The sequence below is a fragment of the Rhododendron vialii genome, chromosome 1a, assembly GCF_030253575.1.
Source record: "Rhododendron vialii isolate Sample 1 chromosome 1a, ASM3025357v1".
Lineage (NCBI taxonomy): Eukaryota > Viridiplantae > Streptophyta > Magnoliopsida > Ericales > Ericaceae > Rhododendron > Rhododendron vialii.
The window spans coordinates 48,245,369-48,266,169 of NC_080557.1; the positions used below are offsets into that span (position 1 = coordinate 48,245,369).

The following is a 20,801-nucleotide window of genomic DNA, read 5'->3' on the forward strand; positions in this document are numbered from 1 at the left end:
AACTGGAGAGGGTGTGAGAAGTCGTTAAAAAATGTGTGTTATTTTGAATCTTGTAAATGAAATGGGTGGAAATGAGTTGGAGAAGTTGTCATGAGGGCTGGAATAATAATAGCATTGTAGTAAACGAATGCCACCCCACTTGGCCGGCCTTGTTTGCTTAATTTAATACTCCTATAGTACTCCAGTAGAAATGAAAAGTCAGCAATATGCTTGAATAATATTTTCACATTTTTAGAATAAAAATAAAAAAAGAAGAAGAGATTTCACATGTTAATGTACTTGTGTACTGTAGAAAAAAAAATAGTAGAATGTAGTAGTACCATTTTTATACGGAAACTTAGGTTGACCCGATTTTCAATTTTAATTTTGTTACATGTCAATATGTCATACTCCGTAACATTGTGTCTTGTAATTAAAGAGAATAAAATTTTCCCAACTTGAACGTACAATGTCCTTTTTTTATGCGCATTATGTGATGATGATTGATGAGCTAGTAGACGCAGAAAGTCCTTTGTGCTTACGACATACTCCGATATTTTTATTATTTCAATAAAATATCACTTGGGATATTTGCAGAAAAATCAGAAACAATTAATCTTTTGATGTCAGCTGAAAAATACTTTTCAAAATTTCCTCTCCCATTTTTCTTTCAACTAAATATCACCAAAACCCCAAAAAACAAAAACAAAAATCACTTGGATGTCGGTATCAAGTTTCAACTCCAACCGTTAACTTTGCTACATCTGTTTCTTTTTCTTTTTTTCCCCAACAAAATGAAACCAACAAACAACAAGGATTTAAAAAAAAAAAAAAAAAACTGATGCTAAAGGGGCCGACTGATTCCATACCGATCATGAACCGACGGGCACGCAGGATCCACTCTGAATCCTGCACAGATTATCCGATCCTGTAATTTGATCGAACACTTACACATATCAGATTGAACCGATTTTTCAAGGGCCTACTCGAGTTATTTTAAAAAAAATTATTGACTCGAATAAAGATCCGAAAGAGGCCCTACGTGTCCATCGGTTCACAGTCGCTATGTAACCTGTCGGTACCAATAGACGGGTTCTAAAAAAAAGACATTTGGTACGTCGATATCTCCACCTACCGTTTACTTCTCAAAACAACCACGGTCCAAACCCACAGGAGGGAAAAGATTTTCTGTGCCGAGCGAGTATCATGTGGTGTCCGCTGGCGTATCCGAGTCGCCTATTTCAATTTTGAACGGCTCAAATTTGGAGAAAGAAAGTGTTGAGGTGAGAGGAAAGAGAGGATTTCAATATGAGCCGTCCAAAAATGTATCGAACAGCTCGGATGCACTGAACGAGTACCACATAGAATATAACTGCTCAGTGCTGAAAAATCTCTCCACGGGGGAATAAAAAAATAATAATAATACTACGTAATAAAAAAAACAATGCCGGGCAATTTGGTAAATACGACATGCCTAACCTAGGAACAATTTAAAACACCTCCGTGGGTTAATTGCACCCACCCCATAATCGCTCCCCTCTCCCCTCCGGAGAAGAAAACGAAGCAGAAGAAGAAAAAAGTGGCCGAATTCGCGGCTAAGGCATTCCACTTCAAAACCACCCCCACTACCTCGTAACTCATCACCTCAAACACAAACAGACATATTTTTCTAGAGAGAGAGAGAGAGAGAGAGAGAGGAACATGGGGTCCGAGTTGATCTACAGGGGCCATGAGGACGAATCCCAACAACAATCCGATGCCTACTCCCCGAAACGGCCAAAGCCATGGCTCCCCGTGATCCGCCCCATTCGCTACCTCCTCCGCGAGCAACGCCTCCTCTTCGTCCTCGTCGGCATTGCCATCGCCACCCTCTTCTTCACCCTCCTCCCACCCTCCTCCCCCCCGCCCCCTTACTCAGCCGACTCGCTCTTCCAACCCGATTCGACTCAGCTAACCCACCGGGTCTCCTACCAGAGCAACCACGCCGCCGGGTTCGGGTCTTTCAGTTCGGGCGGGAAGATCCCGCTGGGGCTCAAGCGGAAGGGGCTCCGGATCGTCGTCACGGGCGGGGCCGGGTTCGTGGGGAGCCACCTGGTTGATCGCTTGATTGGGAGAGGGGATAGCGTGATTGTCGTGGATAATTTCTTCACGGGGAGGAAAGAGAACTTGATGCACCATTTTAGGAATCCTAGGTTCGAGCTGATCCGACACGACGTCGTTGAGCCTATCCTGTTAGAAGTGGATCAGATCTACCACCTCGCTTGCCCTGCTTCCCCTGTTCATTACAAATTCAACCCTGTCAAGACCATCATATCCTTTTCTTTCTTACCAATTTGGATTTGAAATTTTCTGTTTCGAAATTGTGTTTCTGTTTTTTGAGTTTCCTTGATTCTGATTTTTTTGCACAAGACGAATGTGGTGGGGACACTGAACATGTTAGGGCTGGCGAAGAGGGTGGGTGCGCGGTTTTTGCTAACGAGCACCAGCGAGGTGTACGGTGATCCTCTGCAGCATCCTCAGGTGGAGACTTATTGGGGCAACGTCAATCCCATCGGTTAGTTCAATTTTCACCCCCCTCTTTCTCTCTCTAGAACTGTAAACTGAATCTGCTTGTTTGGTGGCCGGAGTGCCGCTAACGTGCGCCGGGGGACGTGGTTAACTTGCGGAGTCTCCACGTGTAGAGGTGTGGTTGTATTAATGGACTTTTGACCGAGAGCCGCCGCGATTGGAAAAGTCAACCAACACATTTTGTGATCAGAATAGTATTTGGAAGTTGGATCGCCTTTTCTCTCTCAATCAAAAAGTCCAGAACTACAATTCTCGGCACAGTTGTGTTTAGAGCCGTATGAAAGATGCCGGCTTACGTGCATCAAATTCTTGCCTAGAATCACAATTCTAGGCACACAATTGTGTTTGGAGGCGTTCTATAGATGTGCGCTCACCTGCATCGAATTTGTGTCCGGAGTTACGTTACAAGGATTGCTCTTTCTTTTGGGAAACTTTTGATGTTTAATTTTGATTTTATATTTTTTTAAAAAAAATTTGATCGGATTCTTTAATTTTGTTTTGTTGTTAGTATTATAGTATTAAATGTTGAATGGTGGAAGGGTAAATGTGGAAATGGTCGGGGGTGTATGGGTAAATTAGTACTACTGGTGGAGTAGTAGTAGTTAGGATGCACGCGATATCCTGGATGCCAACGTGAAAAGTCTTTATAGATCTGACAAAAAAAACAAGAGGTGTGGAGTTCGTGGAATACTATTCTGCAACTACTACTTTACTACTTGTGATGTAGAAGTACGAGATTATTAATATTTATAGTAAAATGAGTTTTTGTGTGTGGGGTACGATGATGACAGGTGTCAGGAGTTGCTACGATGAGGGAAAGCGCACGGCGGAAACGTTGACCATGGACTATCACCGTGGTGCTGGTGTTGAGGTTAGTTTAGTTACTCTCTACTCTCTCTTTTTTTTTTTTTTTTTTTGCCACGGCGATATACATCAGCGGGGGTTAGTGGGGGTGTTAGAGTTAGCACGGAGAGACCAGAAGCTATTCATAGCTCTGATCCCCTAAAGGGCCTGCTCTCTGTGGGGCTCGAACCCAAGACCTTCCAGAGGCAATGACTGACCAACTGCACTAAGCAGGGGTTAGTGGGGATGTTAGAGTTAGCACGGGGAGACCAGAAGCTATCCATAGCCCTGATCCCCTAAAGGGCCTGCCCTCTGTGGGGCTTGAACCCAAGACCTTCCAGAGGCAATGACTGACCAACTGCACTAAGTAGTGGTTGTCAGTTACTCTCTACTCTACTCTACTCTACTCCTAATATTAAGATTATAGTAACTCTAATCATATCATACTACTACTTATTACTGTAATTAAGTACTACTGTACTACTACTACTCAATAATTATCCGATATGATATAGTACAATATAATAATGTGATGTGTTTTGCATGGGGTGCACTGCTGTTGGTGTTTTTGCTGGAATTTCGGAATTCATAAATTAAACACAATAGCCAATTAATATGCACGATGAACTTTAATTTCAAAGATTTGCTTTTAATGAATCTTGAACCTATAATTTTTATTTTTATTTTGTCTTTTGTCTATGTATGTACTCCTTTCGTCCCCATTTGTTGGCCCCTTTTGGAATTTCAACTTTAGGAGGTAATATAATCATTGAATTTCTTATCACTTTGTTCTCCCATTTTAGCCTCTGATTATTATATTTTCTTACTTTGTTCGTACTACTAATCTAGAAAGAGAAGAGTAAAAGAGAAAATTCATTCAATATTAGTTTTGAAGTGGGACAATATTTTTATGATACCAGAAAGTGCTAATTGGGACTAACAAATGAGGACGGAGAGTGTATAGGCAATCATTCTGGCACCACAAACAAATGCACAAATGTGTTCCTAGACTTAATTTCATTTTGTAACAGATGACTAAGTTCATAATATTAAAAAGCTCAGCAGCATTATTTTGAGTATTCGACTGAGATTTTTTTGAAAAAAAAATTTTCATTTCAAATATATTTTCAAAGATCTTCTAGAGAATGGTGTGAGTGAACGGGAAGCATGCCCAATTGGAAACAACACGTAGAATATCGTTATTATTTATGATGATATGAAATTACCATCCCACGTCAGTATAGATGGTTTTTTTTTTGGTTAATGTTTCTGTAAAATTAAGGTTCTAATTTATACACGCGTTTCACTTTCCTTGTATAGGTGAGAATTGCTAGGATTTTCAACACATACGGGCCTCGGATGTGCATTGATGATGGCCGTGTCGTTAGTAACTTTGTTGCTCAGGTACGCCTCCGAATCCTACTTTTACCATATCCTACATAAATAGACAAGCTACTTGTAATCTGAGCTTCAATTTGCATGTTGATGGTAATTAATCTTGACCTTGACAAAACAGGCCCTGAGGAAGGAGCCATTGACAGTATATGGCGACGGCAAGCAGACGAGGAGTTTCCAGTACGTTTCCGACTTGGTAAGATAATTTAATGGACCATTATTTATTGTTGATTTTGGCTTCTTTTTCTCTGCATTTGAATTCGAATCTCAAAAACTTTTCCAAGTGTAGATACGTTGAATGCTCTTACTTTCTGTGCTTTCTTGATTTTTGTTTCTAAAGTTGTAACTGATTCCTCTCAACAGACTAGTAATCACAGTTTTGCATACAAGAGTTTCTTGTTTAAAGCAAGCCATATTAGGAGGGTTTGTTTTCCGAGGCGAACCGTAGCGTTTGGTGATACAGTACCAAATTACAAATTTTACTTGATCCTTGTACACTAGGGAGAAGTTATCTGATGAGTTTAGCATGTCTCTTGGCTTTATGCCCACCCAATAAAGTTGGACCACATCACCATCTTGATGAGTATAAATTACTAGGACAGAAAGTGGATATGTTTTTTTTTTGGTACTTCGGAATATAGAAAGTGGATATGTGTCTTAAAGGGCACATCACTTTTCATATAGGGGACCTCCTAGACCTAGTTAATTTTTGCCAACAATAGGCATAGCTGAGAGCAATTTAAGAAAGACTAAATATAGCATGTGATGTGTGCCATGCTAGTTGTAAGATGCAGGCATGTGGCCTTTCCCAACCCAACTATTTTGACTTCCATTTCCATGTGCATGGCTTCTGTATCGGTACGGCTACGGCTGCAAAAGGTGGATACCTTTATTTCCAAATGGTCTTCTTAGCTGTTCTTCATTGTAGCACTTAATTCTTTTGGTCGAAGTTCACCAAGATTCGGGGATCTATGGTTTCGGTTCCGTTGGGTTTGTATCAAATTGGTCTTACACTGTTATATAGGAATATTTGTTGTGTTAAAACTTTTCCAACCTTTCGTATACTATTTCAAGTCCTCTTCTTTAAAACTCCTTCTTTGTGACCTTCCAATAGGAATGGCAATCCCGGCCGCCCCGCCCCGCCCCATTCCCCGCCCCGAATGGATTGGGAATTCGGGAATTTTTCGGGGATCGGGTAGGGAATGGAGATAATTTTTAAAAAAAAATGGGGAACGGATAGGGGATGGGTACGAGTTGGTCCCCGCCCGCCCCTTTTTTGTGTGTGTGTGTGTGTGTGTGTGTGTGTGTGTGTGTGTATATATATAAAATAAATAAGTTATATACATAAATGAAAATTATATAGGAGTACTATATATACATAAGTGAGGAAGAAAGAAAGAAACTAAATCTCACTGTCAATTAATATAGAAGTAATTGAATTCACTTACCACAGATAGAAAATTAGTAGAAAAAAGAGCTCAAATCGATAGTTCTAGTCAGATAAATATTGTTCACGTCTGATAAATATTGTTCACGTCGGAAACTCATGAAATAGCATCGTGTTGAGACTAAGAAACGAAGCTTTAAAGAGCTTTGCGTGTGTTGTTTGTTCTTGGCGTCTTGCTGCAGGAGGGATACCGGATTAAGAATACCGGTTTTGCCTATGGTTCCAGTTGGATCCCCGATTCCCCACGGGGATCCCCGTTCCCTGTTTGGGGAGGGGATGGAGGGTAAAAATAATTCTCCGGTAGGGATCGGGGAGGGGATGGGAATGGATTTGGATTCGGGGATCGGGGACGGGGATAGTAGTATCCACCCCCTACCCGCCCCATTGCCAACCCTACCTTCCAATTTTAGATATAACTAAGACTCGCACCGATTACTCACTTGATCTATTACCCTCTTTCTTCTGCTGTTACCGCGAAGTACATCTGGAAGTAGGCCTCCATATTCTTAGCCATCTCTGTCCCGTTCTAATTGGGGCCAAGGCTCGATTTGGTTTGGCTATATCCCTTCCTCAATGAAAATCTGTGGCTAAGGCTCGATTTGGTCTGCAATAATTTCGAGGATTTCCCAACAAGCCCTGTTGCTCTGTAGACATAATGGGCCTTGATTTTCTTTCTTGTCCTCCTTTGAAAGTAATGCCAAGCATTTCCTAGTTTTTTTGAAATGAACATAAATATGCACTTTAATCCTGTTTTTGGGATTCCTGTTTTATAAAGTAGAAGGCTGACGGGTTTGTCTATTTTATTTGCAAGGTGGAGGGTCTGATGCGCCTGATGGAGGGGGAACATGTAGGACCTTTCAATCTGGGAAACCCTGGAGAATTTACCATGCTCGAACTTGCTCAGGTATCAAGCTTGCTAAATTTGTTACTGTATGGTATCGTTTTTCTGTTAACTTGCAATTAAACCGTCCTTTCGTGGTTAGACATTTATCGATCTGGCTTTTTCTTCACCTTCACTGTCTACCAACTTCGGAGTGTTGACAAATTGGCGAAACTTTTTATGTTAACAAGTTGTAACGTAAGTGAAAAACAAATGGAATAGAATGGAGAACAGGTATAATCGTAATATACGAGGGTCCCACAACATAAAAAACATGTTTTTTCCCTTAAACAAAAGTGGCATACCTTTCTTTGTTTCATTTTTTGTTAAGCTGGAACATTTGTTTGCTTCTTTTGGACTCGTCGCAAGGTTTACCTCATCAAATTCCTTTTATGACTTGTTTGGGACTGGAAATTTCTTTACGTCTCCCATAGAAACTACCTCCCTCATAAAGACGTACGGTGACTGACGTACGGTGACTGTTAACTCGCCCTCTGTTTTGCATGCAGGTGGTGCAAGAAACAATAGACCCGAATGCGAAGATAGAATACAGGCCTAACACGGAGGATGATCCACACAAGAGAAAGCCCGATATCACAAGGGCCAAAGAACTCCTGGGTTGGGAGCCCAAGGTGTCCCTTCGCAAGGGTCTTCCTCTAATGGTCTCCGATTTCAGGCAACGGATCTTTGGTGACCACAACGAAGACAGTTCCTCTATCACCTTGACCTCAGATTAAAAGTATGATGTAGTATCCTTTTGAGAGTCTCCTTTTTTCAAAGGAGCGCCACCATTGGTATCTATTGAAAAGTTTTGCGTCGTCCCCGTTTCCATTTATTTGATCTGTGTAATTTTTTTCCTTGTCATTCCTGGAACCAGAATAGTAATGGAGATGACATATTTGATAGTTCTGCAATAACATTAATACCTTCCCGTTTTGTCATTGACATATGCGATCCAACTCAGATTTCTGCTTTTTGCTATCAATTAGCAATTGCCTTGTTCGCATACATCAATATTCTCAAAATCTTACAGCAAATCACCAAGTGCAAGTTGACAAATGCGAAGGTTTATTGCTGCAATGGCTCGGCGCATCAATTCTGGAACAAGAATTCCACCTAATTGAGCCAAACAAAAATTCTAAGAATTTAGAATTCTACTTAGAAACGGAACGGTAACAATTACCAACTTTAGATGTTGTAATGCAGAATAAATCTGCCTTCTGGGAACAAAAAAATATAACGACAAAGACAAGATGGTAGCATAAAAATCCACAAGAAAGTTGCATGGTTCAAACATAAAGAGAAGCAAAAAATTGGAAAAAGTTCCGCAAAATCCTACAACAACTGTGACTTTAAGTACAATCAGTTCTACACGAGCCAGAAAACTGAAACTCCAAAGTAACTAAATTCTCTCCGCTAAGCTTCCTCCAAAAATCCAGTCCTACGACTCATGCATACCTACACACATCAAACAAATACTAGTACAATAACCAATCTGTGACAGCTTGAAAATACTACTTCAACTTCTAGTACGGAGTGATTTTGGTGCAGCAAGTCAGGAACAAGGGTATATGAACAAGAGAAAGCAACTAAGCAAGAGAAACACATTTCCCAGCATGAAAACCTCCTCCAAGCAACTTGCCATACCCGATAGGTGGCTTCAAACCATAGTCCAAGCCCCATGCTTAATGCAATTTATGTAGGAGGTGTCTCATTCAACAAATAAAGTTAATAACTTGATACTGCGACTTGGATTACCAAAGACAAAAGCAATAAATAATACTGTAAGTCAAAATTTTAATTCGTGTCGTAAATGTTCCCTTAAAACATCAAAATATTACTATGAATACAACGTTAACCCAATTATGGCTTCCAATCAGTCAGTGATCACAAAGTAAATACCACCTGGAAATTGGAATAAGTGGAGAAAACATAGATTCCTCAATGCCTCGTGCACTTTAAACAAAAAAAGATTAAGGCGAATCTTCTCATAAACCATATAACTAAGAGCTGATTCATATAAAGAAATTATTGATGTTTCAAATATTGAGGACAAAAATATTACACGCCGGTAAGTCGGTAACTGACTTCTTACTCAAACAAGTGCAAAAGAGAACACAGTTCGAAAAACACAACTCCACACGTTTTTAATCCTACGAATTTTCCACATAATCAATGAAACCATAGAGAACAAATACCTCTCACTTAGGGTTTCTAAGAACAATGATCACAGAATCGCCTCGGAGGAACATCTTGCTAATGAACCGATCTTTGTTAACTGGCTGAGCTTTCTTCTTACCTTTCCCAGTCTTTGGTACCTGAGCAAAAACAGAGAGTTTACAATTGGACCTTCAATAGTATTCGGTACTATAAAAGTATTGACAAAGTAGAGGAGGAGTTCTGATGTGATGCATAAAACTAACCTCTGTCCACATCTCTCGAACATTTTCCAGCACCATATTGCAATGCCGATCAAATGCTCTGACGCGTCCCAGAAGCTTCTTGTTGTTCCTGCAGTTGATAAGCACCTGATTGGTGCGAAAGAGGAGTAATCAATCACCACTCACTTTATTAAAACAGTGCAAATTAAATTACCTAAACCAATACCCTCCAAGGGTCACAACCGATGTCTAAACAAATGAGAATAAAAAGCTCCAAGGCCAGGAAAACAGAACCACCCCTTGCTAACAATTTAAAGATGCATATGGCCCTCCATCAAAGTCTTGACCAACAAAACTATTCTAACTTCTATATGTATTACCTGCGTGTTGTTTTTAACACTCATCATCAGAACAGAAAGAGGCCCAGTGCTGAATTCCTCCTCTTCATTCTTGGCCTGTCGTGAACATGTCCAAATAGGCACTATCAATTTTATATGTGATAAGAGTAGGAACATAAAGGGCACAGTAATATTGCTCGCAAAAAATGTCAAAAAAGTTAACAGCTTAAAGCCTATTTTTGGAAGGAAACTGGAGAATGAGGTAGGCACAAAGGTACAAAGCTACTTTCAACTTCCCTTCCCACTTTGTTAAATGAACAAGTTCCATTACGTTTAGTTCAGCTGGGTTTCGTAACGACTAATCATAAACGTTGGCAACGACTAATCATAAACGTTGGCCAAGCTACCAAAGCATGCTGCAGCCATGTTATAACAGGTTAGGTCATATTTAACCTTTAACTCAAACCTAGCTCACGGCATACCAGGTTACTTGATAAATCATTTAAAAAGAGAGAGAGACAGGGAATTCGAAATATTGATGCAGGTAGATCCTTACCCACCAATATAGAAAGCAATACAATTAGCATCTTTCCTACAAAAATACAATGTACCAAAAACTAGAAGTGAAAGTGGACAACAGGACAGTAACCACAAGACCGACCAGAAATAGTTGAAAGAACAACCCCAGCCTTAAAAATAGAAAGGACAAAAAAAAAGTAGCAGCAAACCAACAGGGCAATTATGCTTGCGAGAGCAAGAAAAGTTAGAACCACCAAGTAACGATGCTTTTATGACAAAAAATTCAAGCACTTGGGGAATAAAACTGATGAAATGCCTCAACTCCTTTCAGTACCGGCAACCAGTAAGCAAAGGAAGACAAATATAGTCTAATCACCCATATGAGCAAATGCTATTCTGATTGTCATCCAATGACATAACATCTTAAGTTTGTCTAAGCGATAGAAGACTTCATAGCATTAACAGTTAGATGGATTGATACCTAAATTGGTGCTACTTAAGTGGGGGAAAATAAACAGCAAGCATTAAGAAAAATCACAAAATTACTAATGAAAGAGCAGTAAAGAAAAGGACTAATTATCTAAGTGGTGCACCTAAACTAACAGTAATAAGCAGGGTTACTTACTGGGGCATCTTCTTCCATTGGACGACTGCAAAAGATAAGCATAAAATCCAATTAGTACATAGGCAACTAGACCCAAGTTACCCAACAGGCCAACGTTATTTAAGAAAAATCAACTACCCCTGATACACCATAGACAAACAAGCAGTCAATCAATTAACATGGGAAATACAGCTTTGTCACAAATTAGGGCATCTAGAATGCCTAAGAATAACACTTTAAGATATAATGAACTATTCCTATTACAACACTATATCGCATGGATGATTTGAACTCGGCATCCCAAACCCATAGTTGGCACAAGCTTGGTGGGCCATGTTCAACTAAACGTTAACATCTTCTTTTTTGTTTTTTTTTTTTGGGTAATATATGGTGTCCTGGGCCAGCTTGCGCGCAACTCGGACTAATCCCTCCAGCCCCTCCCACAGCCATTTCTGGCAAGGAGAATCAAACCTGAGACTTTAGGAGGGAGCAAACCCCTAAGTCCCAAGTCAACTTCGCTAACCCCTAGGGGTTGTTCAAGCCAGAAAGCAAAAATCCCGGTCCGGTAAGTGTAGACGTGTATTTTCAATCATAAAACCATAGCAATCGAGGTATAACGAAATAAAGAGGTTTTAACATACGGTACATACCTCATATTGAATTAAGAACGAAAAGCCAAAAACACCAATCAGTAAACCTGCCAGTAAATAAAAAACAGAACAACGAAGGTTAGCCCACTGCCCACTATGTAATTGCGCAAAAACCCTAGGAAACAAGAAGTTAGGGTTTATGAGTGATGGAAGTTGAGATTGATATAGGGTTCCTACGCATTACCGCAACGATAAGAGAGATTATATTCCAGGTACAACGAAAATCGACAATTAAAATAAAGAAATCCTGCGACGGATTACTTACGGGCGGGTTAGGGTTTCAAGTCCCGATTTCTTCAACTCTTGATTACTGCCGTGGCCGTCGGGAGGAATTTTTAAACGAAAAATCTCGAGGACGGGTAAAAAACACTTTACCCCCTTTATGGGATAGTATTTTACCACTTCGTCCCCAAACTTATGACAATCTCTGTTTGACACAGAAGCTTTTGAGTATTTTTTTATTACGAGACCTTAGATCGTCTCCAGCCCTCACCAATTTTTAACCCATTTTACTATATTTGGGTGGAAAATTGGGTGTCTTCATTTTGGTATGCCTTCTCCAATGTTAAACAATATATATATTTTTTTAACCTGAATCAAATGTTTATGTTTTTCCCTAAAATATGGGCCAAAATGGCATATTTGTAAATAATAAGAAAAGAGTTGTTAAGAAAAATGGGCATGGATTGGGTCTCTTCATTTGGGTAAGAAAAATGGTACTGTAAAACTCAAAATGGGTAGGTGATAGAATATTTATAGTGTTTTTACTCAAATTTTGAGTTTGGGTAAAAAAAGGAGGTAACGATGGCCTTCATTTAGCAGCCATTATGCATTTCATCGAGCTTGAAGTAGAAACAGATGGTATGAAGGCTATTGCCTTCATTATGGGACATACTCCCGTTGAACATCAGGTTAGTAACATTATCCATAATTGCACGACACTTATGCAAGAGTTGGGAATTCAATTGATTAATCATGTCGACTGACTACGGTGAAGGTTAACTGGTGCAGATGCTATGGCGGACTGGGTGACGCAGGGTGAAGATAATAGTTGTTTGTTTTCCAATGAATGTTGTCCTTAATTATGTTGTAGGAAAATTACTAGATGATGTTATGGTGGTTAATTCCATCCTCCAGAATTTTATTTGAACTTAAACTTCTGTCAATGCAAGCATGTTGTTCAGCAAGAAAAGAAAGACCATTTAATTTTTCAAAAATCCCAACACCCTAGAAACCCATGAGTTTTGTTCCAGGGCAACGTCGTGGTTGGAATTGATGAAGCAGCGGTCGGCTAACCAACTAATTAATTAACTACTAATGCTACCGAGGCGAGAAGCACCACTACCACAAACAAAACAAAACCAAACAAAACCAAACCAAATCCTACAATCCTACTCACCTATCACCCTAATTAACTACTAGCGCTACCTAGGCGGGGAAAAACAACATCAGTACCACAAACGAAACCAAACCCTACAACCCTACTCACCTAGCTATCACCCTAATTTCTAGGGCTATACCTCTCTGAATTTAGAAACTTCAACCACCACTACACTACCACCCAGTCCTACCACAAATATCATCATGATCTCTGCACAAACAAATGCATATTTGTGGATAAGTACATTGTTTTGCTTGCCAAAAGAATTAAGCATTTTAACATTTTAGTAGTAACTTTCAGTTGAAGTTCAATACTATTATAAAAAAAAGTTGGGTTGCACTCTTTGACTTTTTGAGGAAGAAGTGAAACTTTCAAGGTGATGTTCACTGTTGAGTTATTTTTGGTGATTTTTGTGGCCATAATAGAAAAACGAGTAAACTGAAGAATTCGAGTTTTTAAACAAGCCAAACAGAGCCTAAATATAGGTGCTGCTCATATCTCATACAGGGAACAGCCATGGGCCTCACACTTGATTAATTCAAAACACCAAACGAGTAACTTCTTTTCATTTCCCTTCCCGCTCATTATTTACTCCACAATCAGAAGACAAACCATCTCCACACACACAAGCTACATGGAAGAATGGTGGTGCATCCGGCGCCCCTTCCACCCACAGAAATAGTTGCTTCGCTTGTGCTTCTGTCGCTTTTCCCTTGACTCAGAAGATGACAATGGCACAAAGTTTCGAATGGCAGGGCCAGGAAGGCGAATTGGTTGAGCAGAAATCACTCTGTCAGCGGCGCCACATCGCTTGTCAAGCCAAGTAATAATATCGGAGAAGACGATCTCAATGTTGTCATCTGGCTCACCTGAGGTCAAGCCGTGCCACATTCCTGGGTACAGTTTTATGGTCTTGTCCTCGCTGCCCGCTCTTTCATACAGTGCCTTGCTCACTTCTGGATCTGTTACTATATCTGCCTCTCCATGCAACACGAAGAATGGTAGCGTCACCTGCAGGGCAAACATAAAACACACAAGCCAAACTATCACCTGTTGTATGGACTTGAGTATGGATATTGGGTACAGGTATGTCTATCTAACATACCTGTTAGAATCATCTAAACTCTCATGTCAAGTACGCCGAGACAAGTTAAATTGTGCTTTTTTAATTGATCTGAAGGTAACAATGTGCCAAAGATCATAATATGAGGGTTTTATTCGTAGTTCTGTAGTGAACTTTAATATGTGCCACTAAATATGTCCAACACATAACACAGCCATATCTGGTTCTGTTAAATGATAACGAAGGGGATGGGGATAATGATAATGATAATGTAATAACATTGCAGATATTAATTTCCTGCGAATATATGGTGATAGAAACTGAGTCGCATACTTATTCAATTGGACATAGAAAGATTGTAAAGTGAAATTAAATTACAAACCTCGCCTAAACTGTCCTCAAGGTTCATGCTAGTTCTGAGCATTTCCAGTGCTGTTTTCAGCCTCGGCTTGTCTTGGTATATCAACCTGTTGTTACGAATCTGCACATGAATATAACATATAAACATACAGACACCAAGACTGTTAAATAAATAGGGTTACTACTAACAGTCTACCTCCTGTCTCCCAAAAATTTAACGAATTCATTTGTAAAATGATAATCGCACCTCTTCTCGCTTAACAGGGTCCTTGAAGGCTGCATCAATCACGTCCTTTGTGGGGACTATCTTCCATTTAGGTATGACCTCTTCTATCTTGGTGAGTATATTCACAACCACCGGGTGTGGTTTCACCTTCTCTGATATCTAGAACAAAATAGAAACACATCAACCATCATAATAACTTCTTCGACATCACTTACCACACGATTCTCACCAGATACATTAGCAAACAATGAAAACATAAGACCTTTCCTAAAGCACTCCATTACCTTACACATGGGTGCAACGAGAACAGCACCGTGCCAAAAAGCAGGGTCCTTTTTGTGTATTAGTAGAGCCACTGCTCCGCCCATTGACTCTCCATACATGAACCTTTTCTTATCCCTGTACTCTTCCTTCCCTGATATATCCATTGAAAACAACTTTAGTGATTGTTTATTGTACAAATCAACCAAACTACATATTGAAAAAGTAATAAGAATGAGGGGTGTTTTTTAACATGCTAGCATTGAGCTATTTTTCCGCAGGACCTCCCCTCCAGTATCGTCACTGCAGTAGAGTTTAACCACCAAATTCGGAGGATGGTGTGGTTCCTCCATGCCTAGGCACCCTAAAAGTTTACTTGCGTCCTGCCAGTTTACTTACGTACAGTTGGAGTAGTTATTTTCCTTTTTTGTCTGAACAGTAATCTCCAATATGGTTGAAAGTGGGGTTCCTTCTGGAATTTATGGCGCACCAACTGTAAATACTAAATCTGTCATAGACATAACTAAGAAGGGAAGAGGTAGAAGCTTACCACAGACCGATTTAAAGAAGTTGCTGCAGTCATTGATGATATTGTCAAACTTCTGAATGTAACAACGTGAACCCTTGGATCGCCCGTGCCCTTCATAATCTATGCCGATCACAGCGTACCCGTAGCTAGCCAACCTGGTCCCACATCCTATAAAATGAGGAAAAAGTGCATTACTAAATTCACCAGTTTAAGAAAGTATGCGTAGGGCCAGTGACTTGTCCTCCTAACCAAGCAGCTAATAGTTTGGCTACCTAAATGACCAATGGACCAACCAAAATGTTGAAAATGACCAGAATTAGGTACTCTTGAAAAAGAATCAATGGGGTTAGTATAGAAATCTCTTTCTCTCATAAAATGGTTCTCTTGCATAAAGGGTAAAATTTGATTTGCATGATCAGGGATGGTAATGGTCAATATAAAATAAATATAACCCTACTTCTAAAAGTACAATAACATGCACTATTTAGCAGTCGAAGCACATAGAGGAATAAAGAAAATGACGAATTACTAGCACCATCATTCCTAATTACGAAAATAATCAACAAAAAATAGCGATTCATGGTATTTGCATGTCTAAATACTCCAACAAATACAGATAAAAAACACAAGGCTCAAAAGACATTAGCGAGTAATTAAAATGTATTTATTGCATGGTGAAAGTACCTAACTGTCTCGTGACCAGCCAGAAGTAATTAAAATGGATTTATTGCATCGTAAAAGTTCTAGACTTCTACTCTTCTTTCTGGTACCATTTAAGCAGGAAAAAGGTGTCCTGAACCTCCTGGTCCCATCAATGTAATAACTTTAGAAAAGAAAAAAAGGAGATGATCCAACTGTCAAGGACACAAAGGCCCATATTGAAGAGCCTCCCCCCATCCAATACACCAGAACGGACAGAGAGAGAGAGAGAAAGATAAGAAAAGAAGATACGTATATTTTTTTATCTCTTGGTTGGTTGTTTGTGAGGTGTCACCGACAGGGTATAGTTACACTGCACAAACAATAAGCTCTATCTCATTACTATCTGGTATGGGTACACTGAACAAACTTTTTTTGTTTTTTTTGTTTTTATAACTAGATGTCCGGACCAGTTTATATGCACCTCAATTAATTCCGGAGTTCTAAAAGTAATGATCAAGCAAGGCAAGTTTCCAGTGGCCTCAAAATTTAGAATGTTTGACTTCCGTAGAATTGGAATAAGATGACCACATGAAGTACAATCACTTATTTTTTTTTCATGCCCAGTTCGCCAAACCCCTTACCCGTAAGATTATATTGGGGACTATATTTGTTGGATAACCAATTTCACAAAGTACGAGATGTGCAATATGTCGAAGTATGTGGTTTGATAATCCTTCTTATTAATCCAGTTGGAAGTATGTAATATGATAATCCCTAGCTAGGAAATACTGATCATCTTACAAGATTACATTCTAATCATGAAAATGACTTGGGTTATGGAAGAAAAAGCAAGAAGTCAATAAAAGGTGAGCAGAAAAAAGTAGTTGGATCCTGTCGAAAAATTTCCAACCCAGACAAACCACATGCAAAAATTTTGGATTTTTAAGTGGGATGATTTTTTTTTCCTTTTTTTTGGGGCAATTTATTGTTGGAATTTAGTATGACAATTTACCAATCAACGACAACGAACAATTGAATCAGTAATTCAGAAAGAAAAAAAGAGAGATATAATACATTGAAAAACACAGACGGGCAAACACGAGATTCAAAATAGACTAGTTTGATCCTCGATCTTCATTTATATCAATGACAGCGATCTTCTTCTTAAAAAAAAAGGAAAAAAGAAAAAAAGAGTACTGAATCGGTAGAAAAGCATGTGCAGACCAGAATCAGGTAATCCCAAGCACTTCACAGTTTACAGCTGAAATCAAAATTGGGAAAGAAAAGAAATAACCAGTTGAAGGGCATTAATTACCTCTCATGAAATCGCTGCATTCCATTCCATACCCTGCAAGTTCATTAAAACTATTAACAATGACACACCCACAAACAGAGAGAGAGAGAGAGAGAGAGAGAGAGAGAGACCATGGCAAAGGAAAACAAGGGCCTTTGGAGAAAGAAGGGGCAACCATTTGCACGTAAAGAGCTGCACTCCCCTGGAATTCGCTATATACTCCTAGTGCCATCCAACAAGCACAATAATTACAGATTAAACATGCCCATTAACAAAACAATTCCGTTGCAAAACAGAGAAAACACCCAAAAACAGAAATTTTGAAGAGAGAGAGGGAGAGAGGGAGAGGGAGAGAGAGCGAGAGAGAGAGAGAGAGAGAGAGAGAGAGAGAGAGAGAGAGAGAGAGAGAGAGAGACCCACCTCCTGATACTCAACCTCCATCTTATGCGATACAGTAAAAAGAACACAAAACTAAGCAATAACAGTTACGACGCCCATAAGCTCAATGTGCAATGGCTAGATCTGTAATGGGAAAACCTCCTGAAACGCTGAGGATAAGACAGAACGAAAAACCCACCCTACGTCGAAAGAGTCAGAGTCTTTGTTCTAAAAATAGGATTTTATCGGATTGGGAAGCGTAGAGAGAGAAAGAGGAGGAGAAGGAGAGGGTGTGATTTTGATAAAGGTTTTTGGTTGGTTTCGTTGACATTGAATGTCGGAACATAGAAGCCTCCAAAAGTTTGTGAGGTTACGTGCACATGAGACCCATCCCGCCCTGAGACTCCAGAAACAGAGTTATGTCGCATAAATACCCATTAATATAAGAGAGAGAGAGAGAGAGAGAGAGAGAGAGAGGTGTGCATGTGATTTGTATATTTGCCGCTGGCTATGGAGAATGTACTATGTACCCCCCGCTGGCCACTCCTGTGGGAGGTTCCACGTCGTCTCTCCACTCTCAAACTGATTATGTCTTGTTTGGATGATGTTTTAAAATTTTTTGTGAAAAAAATGAGAATAATCATTGAAGAAAATAGAAAAAAATAAAAATAATGATTGAAAATAAAGATAATAAATATTTTGAGTTGTATTTTTTTTTTCAAAAAAGACATCCAAACAAGGCATAAGCTACATGGAAAAATCATCCTTCCTCTATGTTGACACGTGTCAGATTTTGTGAACCGCGGCCAAAATGTACGGGAGGAGTTCCTTTCACACTCTAGTTTTTTCCCCATCTTTCGGTCCTTTGTTGTAGACTTGTAGTAAATGTTTGGGCCTATCGCACTGTAACTTGTATTCGAAAGGAGAGAGAGTGTTTTAATTTGGGCTATCCAACATACTTTTGGACAGTTCGGATGTGGGTGTTCGGCACCACATCAACCGGGTGACGTGATCCCCATCCGACACCCAAAAATTTCTTGTTGCTCGGGAAAAAAACTGGTCTGAATTGAACCAGTATAGTGATTCCCGATTAATTGGGAAACCCACTTGAAGTAGAATATTCAAATTTAAGTTATATCTGATCTGTGACATCTGTTTGGAAAAGAAATACTCCTGATCTGTGACCATGTCGTGGGCTCCGTCACCAAAATGCAAGTTAAATCGAAACCCTTCCCCAAGCAAAGCCCTCGACCGAAATGCAAGTCAAATTGAAAGTTTTCCCCGAGCATCAGGCCCCAAGTAGTATCGAACTCGAGACAGATGGAGAGGAGCAACCTATTGTTCGCTGTTCCAACTCCTTGGACTACCGAGGTGCTCCTTTTCAAACTATAGTTACCATGGAGTGATTGTATCCCAGTATATATATTTTATAACTTAGGTGTATGGGTTAGCGTGCATTTCGATTAGTTCTGAAGAACAATGCCTCTGCCCATTTGTGGGGGTCTTAATTAGAACTAGTATAAAGCTTATTACCCCGGTTTATTTTGATATTTGACATTGTTTATTTTTTTCAAATTTGTTACGAACGTGGAGTATATGTTTATCACATAATATCAACTAAGATATACGAATATCTGCATTTTCCTCCAATTCAAAAAAAAAAGAATGAATATTTAAATATCTATCCTCTTTAACCATGCCATGTAAGAATTCATCACGCCTTTTTTTCATAAAAGTATCAATCATATTTAAATTTACCAAATCCAACTAAATTAGGAAAATAATTCAATCCAATCCCACTAAATTGGGAAAGCAATTCAATCTAATCCCACTAAATTAGGAAAATAATATAACATAATATATGTATATCATAGGGAAAATGTTAAGAAAGGTAATTCACACATTAAGAGGATGAAAAACATAAGCATGAAAAAAGTGTGGAAAAAAACTAAGAGATATCTGTGAACTATTTATCTTGAAAATTTTGAAATTAAAGATTTGAATCAGAACCATTTTTTTTCCCCAACAAAAATGAGTTCAGAAGTCATGCGTCTTATCAAATATAATTTGCCTGAAAATTTTCCCGATTAAGTCTAAAAATGAACGATTCATATGACAGAAATGGACCTAAGAAAGGTCACAAATGAATCAAAAAGGACTGTTCATTACAATTAAGAGAGGATCTCATTCAAATGTAAAATGCTAATCACGCCCAGTAGAAACAGACGAAGGCTATGCATAGTTTATAGTAGAATGAGGAAGATTTGGGCAGAACCAAGACCACCCCATTATTTTTCATTCTCCGGGGTTAGGACATTTGATTATGTAATTATTGTAGAGGTTTTGAGGCACCACGTAACGCTCAATGATTATTAGTGATCATAACATAATCAAGAGAATTATGGTGCCCAAAACCACCCCAAAATACCGTCAAATGATATCACAACACTCGTACATGGGTGTTTTGATAAAATGTAATTTATGGTTGTTATAGTTGGATTATGGTGCCCTAAAACGTAATCTCCCTGAGATTACTGTAACTTGACGTAAGTTTTGAGCATATAAACCTCAAGGAGTTTGGCGAAGTGGGTATAAGAAAATAAGAAAGTTTTTATCATTTATGAAGTCGCATGTTCGAATCTCACAGAAGCCAAACAATCGAAACCTTAGGGCCACTAGAGAAGAATTTGTCTGATCATTACTTTCAGGGTCCGAAATCATTTGAGGTGTGTGTATATTGGTCCGGACATACGACTATAAAAAAAAGTTTTGAGCATATCCCAAAAGTCTAATGAGTGAGCGTTGACAGCAACGAATTGTACTTGAGCACAGATATGATCCATCTATAATTGGTCACCAATCTGAATCAATGATGTGTACCTCTAAGAACCATCTGAATCAATACTTGTTTATCACATATTTCTAGGGGGGAATTACATTTCAGTGGAGAGTGGGGCAAAAAAATGCCCAACTCATGAACCCCACAACCCCATTTCCACATTTATCCCCACTCTTTTCAATTTGATTGTTTTTTTTTTTTTTTTCCTCTTTATTTCCTTTTCT

General features: G+C 39.2%; 3 protein-coding genes across 5 annotated transcripts; 1 reads left to right on the forward strand and 2 right to left on the reverse strand.

Moving 5' to 3' along the window:
• Positions 1-1,680: 1,680 nt before the first annotated feature.
• On the forward strand, positions 1,681-8,053 carry LOC131318513 (UDP-glucuronic acid decarboxylase 2-like). Its single transcript, XM_058348346.1, has 7 exons — positions 1,681-2,289; positions 2,386-2,533; positions 3,339-3,418; positions 4,711-4,794; positions 4,907-4,981; positions 7,044-7,136; positions 7,622-8,053. Exons 1-7 carry the CDS (start codon positions 1,681-1,683, stop codon positions 7,847-7,849), a joined length of 1,317 nt encoding a protein of 438 aa, XP_058204329.1. The 3' UTR covers positions 7,850-8,053.
• A 252-nt stretch (positions 8,054-8,305) lies between these two features.
• On the reverse strand, positions 8,306-11,961 carry LOC131318500 (uncharacterized). 2 transcript variants are annotated; one of them, XM_058348325.1, is made up of 7 exons: positions 11,869-11,961; positions 11,605-11,651; positions 10,976-11,000; positions 9,874-9,948; positions 9,536-9,640; positions 9,311-9,430; positions 8,306-8,570 (listed from the first exon to the last, which is right to left on the reverse strand). In XM_058348325.1, exons 2-6 carry the CDS (start codon positions 11,607-11,609, stop codon positions 9,314-9,316), a joined length of 327 nt encoding a protein of 108 aa, XP_058204308.1. In that variant the 5' UTR covers positions 11,610-11,651; positions 11,869-11,961; the 3' UTR covers positions 8,306-8,570; positions 9,311-9,313. The 2 variants fall into 2 exon arrangements, with proteins under 2 accessions (XP_058204308.1, XP_058204316.1); XM_058348333.1 differs by having other exon boundaries at positions 8,306-8,553; positions 9,295-9,430.
• A 1,476-nt stretch (positions 11,962-13,437) lies between these two features.
• LOC131333527 (caffeoylshikimate esterase) lies at positions 13,438-18,229 on the reverse strand. Of its 2 annotated transcripts, XM_058368089.1 has the most exons (8): positions 17,781-18,229; positions 17,492-17,582; positions 17,382-17,414; positions 15,446-15,592; positions 14,919-15,049; positions 14,656-14,793; positions 14,431-14,529; positions 13,438-13,996 (listed from the first exon to the last, which is right to left on the reverse strand). In XM_058368089.1, exons 1-8 carry the CDS (start codon positions 17,799-17,801, stop codon positions 13,616-13,618), a joined length of 1,041 nt encoding a protein of 346 aa, XP_058224072.1. In that variant the 5' UTR covers positions 17,802-18,229; the 3' UTR covers positions 13,438-13,615. The 2 variants fall into 2 exon arrangements, with proteins under 2 accessions (XP_058224072.1, XP_058224079.1); XM_058368096.1 differs by lacking the exons at positions 15,446-15,592; positions 17,382-17,414; positions 17,492-17,582; positions 17,781-18,229 and adding an exon at positions 15,149-15,282.
• Positions 18,230-20,801: the final 2,572 nt, after the last annotated feature.

Excerpts from the sequence above, each read along its gene's own strand:
- LOC131318513 (XM_058348346.1), top strand. The coding sequence starts at position 1,681 with ATGGGGTCCGAGTTGATCTACAGGGGCCATGAGGACGAATCCCAACAA. Across the intron at positions 2,534-3,338 it reads GGGCAACGTCAATCCCATCG|GTGTCAGGAGTTGCTACGAT; the intron begins GTTAGTTCAATT and ends CGATGATGACAG. Across the intron at positions 7,137-7,621 it reads CCATGCTCGAACTTGCTCAG|GTGGTGCAAGAAACAATAGA; the intron begins GTATCAAGCTTG and ends TTTTGCATGCAG.
- LOC131318500 (XM_058348325.1), bottom strand. Across the intron at positions 9,641-9,873 it reads GTGTTAAAAACAACACGCAG|GTGCTTATCAACTGCAGGAA; the intron begins GTAATACATATA and ends CGCACCAATCAG. Across the intron at positions 9,431-9,535 it reads TTCGAGAGATGTGGACAGAG|GTACCAAAGACTGGGAAAGG; the intron begins GTTAGTTTTATG and ends GTTTTTGCTCAG.
- LOC131333527 (XM_058368089.1), bottom strand. The coding sequence starts at position 17,801 with ATGGAGGTTGAGTATCAGGAG. Across the intron at positions 17,415-17,491 it reads CCTTGTTTTCCTTTGCCATG|GGTATGGAATGGAATGCAGC; the intron begins GTCTCTCTCTCT and ends ATGAACTTGCAG. Across the intron at positions 15,593-17,381 it reads ATGCAGCGATTTCATGAGAG|GATGTGGGACCAGGTTGGCT; the intron begins GTAATTAATGCC and ends CTCATTTTATAG.